This window comes from Brachionichthys hirsutus, unplaced genomic scaffold (assembly GCF_040956055.1).
Source record: "Brachionichthys hirsutus isolate HB-005 unplaced genomic scaffold, CSIRO-AGI_Bhir_v1 contig_976, whole genome shotgun sequence".
NCBI classification, from domain to species: Eukaryota; Metazoa; Chordata; class Actinopteri; order Lophiiformes; family Brachionichthyidae; genus Brachionichthys; species Brachionichthys hirsutus.
In genome coordinates, this window is record NW_027180316.1 from 17,322 (window position 1) to 22,586 (window position 5,265).

The window sequence follows — 5,265 nt, forward strand, 5'->3', positions numbered from 1 at the left end:
GGTTGGCAGTGAATGTTTCTTTAGACGTCAATGGCACTCAAAGAGTTAACACAATGCCACCGTTACGTTCAGGTGGAACAGGCGAACTCTTCTGCTGTGAAGAGTTGAAGTAAACAGCTGAATCTCTCTTAAAACTTTTTTTTAATCTATTTTCTGCCATCCTGTACCGTTTCCCAGGTCAGTCTGTTCCCGATTTTTTTAAGACGCCGCAGATGATTAATGACAGGATAATATTTTACCCAAGGACAGATACAAGCGTCCTCACTGAGCGCACAAAGAGGGACTGTCACGTCGATGCATGCTGCTTGTACTAACTGGAATCTTTCACTTTTATAGCTTTATGAAGTGTCTGCTTTCACTGAGGCAACATTATCTTGAAGGGCAAAATAATGAGCTGCTGAATGCCTGGAGTCTAAAACACACGCGAGTAAGGCATAAATAAAGAAATAAATGGAACGCAGAGGACAAACACGCCGCCTGTTGGCAAATGTCACTTCAATTAAAGCTTTTACAGAGGAAATGTGAAGGTCAGGGACGACTGCGCACTTTAACTTTTGTCCGACTGACAACCACGTAGCTTGTTTCAGGATTTTAGGGGCTGGATCTGTTCTCCTCTCGGTTTCTGATTTGAACTTCAAAGTCTATCTGTTCTTTATCTGCAAAAATGGTCAATTTTCTCTTTCATTATTGATAAGGCGTTCGTTGATGCTGTGAGCCGGGTCAGTCCGACGGACGACCTGACCGCTCACCCCGCTTCTATTTCTGACTGCATGCTTGAAGAATCTCCAAGAGGCCCCCGTCAGGCTTATCTCTAAGGGGTCTCCAACCCTTATCGGACTGTCCGTTACACTCTCGGCACCGGCGGTTGGGCATCGCTCCATTTAGGGCTAAAGGAAGAATGCTATAAATGACTAGCTTTGCCTACTCACCCACAATGCACCTCGGCTTTATAAAAGCCCACAACAAAGACCCCTGGACAGTGAGAGAGAGAGAGTTCAAGCTGTTGGACCCATATTACATAAATCACTTTGTGAGAATAGGGCGACAGTGGTATATCCTCCACGATGGCATCGCTGACATCCTCGAGCCGCCGCTCTTCATCGTCCTACCGTTCATCCTCCCGTTACAGCACCTCCAGCTCCTATCGGTCAGAAGGCTCTCTGGGCGGATCATCCGATTCTCTGGATCCCCATTATGAGCCTTTTCTGGACTCAGGGGATCATTCTGGTTTGTTTGGAGAGGAGGGCCCGGGCGGATCCAGCTGCTCGGCCCCTTTCAGCAGAAACAGCAGATCCACATGTGGACACACTGGTAAGCAAACGCATCACTCAGCCCACCGCCGCAGCTAGCCGACGCTAATCAAACTAAGGCAGCCTTTGCAAATCTACCAGTCAAAATTATTAGTAGTTTGGCAAAGATGTAAAGTGAACACACGCACTTATTAATATATTTCATGAGTTTCACCATCTAAATGTTCTGGTTATTCTGTCTCAACCAACCCGCGTGTCTCAGCTGGTCCTGTAGGTGGCGCTGTGACCGACCGGCAGAGCAGCACAGGCGGTGGTGTACGATGTCTGGGAGACGACTACTTAATATCAGCTGACATCAGCCAGTTTGAGCCGCACGACATCGTGGTGATGGCCTACAACCAGCATGTCGTCATTCACGCCCAGAAGGTGTGCGCACGAACACACACACACACACACACACACACACACACACACACACTCATAGACTACGGGCAAGTCGGACTAACCAGTTCACCCCTAAGTTGCATGCTTTTGGTGGTAAGGGGAAACCGGAGAACCCGGAGAGAACCGCAGCAGACACGGGGAGAACATATTAAGGCCGGCTTTCCAACCCGGTACCTCCTACGCCGCCCTAATTTAATAAAACAAAATCTCTTTTAGAAATATTACAGCCTTTTTATGAACATTTTTGCTTCAAATGAAAAGCAATATTTCCAACCCTAAAGCCACGGCCTCCGACTAACACGCTATAGGTGCTATCATTGCAGAGATATTTGTACGCGTCTTAAACCGCTCAGGTTTCATTCCACGCACATTAACAGCTGCCAGAATGACTCATTTGGTTTGTATCCTACTGGGTCGTTCAACAGAGAACCATTGATTGACAGTGATATTAATCGACCGTTGATTTACTCCCCATCACGGCGGGTGAATGACGACAGATGTGTGCAGACGTGCCAGTAGATCATGGAAGTGAGCTGTTTGCTGCCGTGACTTCAGTAGAGCTCCTTCCTCTGTGTTTGATGAGAGCTTCTGTCCGCTCTCCAGGTACTCGACGACGGAAGTGTCAGTGACGCATTCACCCACAAGTCCCTGTTCCCTGAGGATATGGACCCCTTGTCGGTCAGTGGGACCATTAACCCTGATGGGACTCTGGTAGTGAGCGTCCGCCGGACCTCAGCGCTCGCCGTCTCGGAACCGCACGGACTCACCGCCTACAGGAGTGAAGCTCACCTCTGATCGTCGTGCTACAGCTCACAGCATTTCAACTACTAATGCTGTAATATTATCATGAAGCCAAAGATGTTAGTCTGCGAATGAATCTCCTCGTGTCTGTCACTTTTGTATGAATATTTGATTTGATCTAAAATGTATAATAAACGAGAAAAGCACTCGGAGAGCGCAGACCTCCGCCAAGCGACACATTCTCCTCCTAATTGGATTTACGCCGTCCACATGGTGATCTGGATCATCACCAAGAAATTGTTCTTTTTTTTTTTTACTGATTTTTGAATCCATAAATGTTAAAGTACCGACTGTCATATCAGACCCCTTTATGACTTTGGCTTTTACAAGTTATAAAAAAGTCTATCATAAGTAAATGAAAAAATCCTGATGTTTTTTGTATCCAGACGAGTATTTGTATCACTCTCTAAATTTAATGGGATAGTTGGACCAAGACCCATCTTCAGATTTTTCTTTCATCAAGATCAATCCAGCGTTTTTCCTTAATCCTGCTAACAGACAGATAAACTAAAAGTCAAAAACACAACCTTCTTATTGAGGTAACAAATCCGCTGACATGCTCCGATGTGGAATTGTCTCAGCTATAAGACGATGCTTGTTAGAAATCTCTATCTGTACTATTAAGTACACAGTAGGATAAAAATGCAAGTGTACCCCACATTGTTCGAAAAATCACAATAATATCCGCAATCCAGATCTGATTAAATTTGGTTGTGAGATTGGGATCCCCACTTTACATGACCGTGTTAAATTCGGTGAACATCGGTCAACCGAGATATTGAGGAGCAAATTTTGAAACTCCATTTACTGCAATGTTAACGAAAATGGCAAAGTGACCCAGAATCAAGGATCTCTTCTGGATCATCACAAAAATCTAATCATCTGTTTCCTGGTAACATCCCTAACATTTCCTGAAAATTTCATCAAAGTCCATCTGCAATATTTTAAGTTATCTTACTAACAGAGGTAAGAAAAGTTTCTCAAAAATGTACCAGAAGCTTTTATCTTTTTTTTTATTCCACACTCCGTCAGCAGAGGAAGATTCTTGCAGTCAGAAGCTAAAATCTCACCACCGGTTTGTCTGCCATCACAATACACAGTCCGGCACTCAGGTTGAATCGGTTTGATGCATCATGCACGTTAACTTGACAACATGCGTCAGCAGGTTTGGGCTCACGGCGAGCTTCTCTTTGGGAATAAGTGGCTGAATATGAGCTGCAGCGGTTCTGACAACAAACACTTGTCCCGAGCTATTCAGGATAATTGGAATGACGCGAGGCTCAACACAGAGAGAAAAGCGAAATCTCCTGCCTGTCACCGCTCGTCTCTTCTACCTGCAGCTGCAAACACACATAACGACTGAACCTGTGGAGGCCCCATTATTCAGAAGGGCTTACTCATAGGAAGTCCAGACCAGTACCGACAATTCAGGGACACGAGTATGAAAAAAGTAAAGATAAAATCACACGAGAAAAGGAAAATGTTGGCCTCAATTAGCTGAATATGCATATATTGCATGCTATATTTGCTAAAGCTGCTATGGTGACAAATTCTAGCTTCACGAAACATCACCGGTGAGATAACCATGACTCACGGGAATATTAATTTCACAAATGGAAGAAGACTTCTGTAAGTAGATGGTGTGATCACACAGAAGGTTTTTATATATTTCCTTAATGCCTTTGAACCTGTTACCATTTTCATCAAAAATCCAGAATGTATTATATCAATAGATCCAGATTAAAGGAGTAAAGGATTTCATTTTACTTTCCATTTTCTTTAACATCGTGAGAACCCTGGTTTTGGTCAAACATCGGCAGCTTTTATTTTAGATCAGGTTTAAATAAGAGAGACTGTTTCCTTTCTCTCTAATGAGTTTCCCTCCAGTCCTCCATGTTTGTCACTAGTGAGTCATTTTCAAATGACCCAGATACATTGTTCAAGATTTAGAGCATTAGAGTATTTACGGACTATATATATATATATATATAAATATCAGATGAGTGTTTTCTTTGTGATAATTCAAACTGTTTTTTATTCTAAAGCCGTCTCCTGTCAGCTCAAAGCCGACATCTCACACTGACAGACCAGCACCAAACACTTCATGCACTATTTTGTTTTATCTTTGACACTAGATCAAGGATTGATGAACACACACAGGTACCCACACAGACAGAACAGATCACGGCCCGTCTGGACCTCTCACAGGTGATTTCATCAATCAGATTGACGAGCTCTTCCTTCTTTGTCGCAGTTACGGGGAGGTAGGGAGAGTTTTAGAGGAGACGGCGTTGGAGGGCGGCATCGGGATGGACAGATGGCGCTCTGCTCAGGAAGGAGCAACGCCGTTCAAGGGTTTCTAAACTCATTCATCATGATACAGAAGAGTGAGTGCAGCTGAATTTTGTTACCTCTCTCTCTCTCTGCAGAGAGACATGGTTTCACATTGAAGTTTCTGCTTCTGTAATTAGGGACTCAACCAGGTTGAAACTGCCAATCATTCGTCCCAAATGTACATCATACATGAATTTTTTCAATGACGCCACTCTTTCATCTTCAGAGATGACTGATCGGGAATGACCATCGTGCATGTGTAGCGGCTTTAATGCCGGGTGTGGACTTTAAAGACATTGTTAAGAATCCATCAAATTACATCATAAAAAAGTCAATTTGTTTTCCATTAGGGTGTGAGGGTCGGGGTTCCAGAGAGAGGCAACCAATCAGAGAGCAGCCTTGGGCCACTCGGTTACTAAAACTGGAGGGACTTCCA

At 44.1% G+C, this 5,265-nt stretch overlaps 1 protein-coding gene across 1 annotated transcript; it reads left to right on the top strand.

Moving 5' to 3' along the window:
* The first annotated feature begins 1,064 nt into the window (after positions 1-1,064).
* Positions 1,065-2,489, top strand: LOC137912544 (heat shock protein beta-7-like). The gene is made up of 3 exons (XM_068756699.1): positions 1,065-1,311; positions 1,513-1,676; positions 2,298-2,489. The coding sequence occupies exons 1-3, from the start codon at positions 1,065-1,067 to the stop codon at positions 2,487-2,489; spliced, it is 603 nt and encodes a 200-aa protein (XP_068612800.1).
* Positions 2,490-5,265: the final 2,776 nt, after the last annotated feature.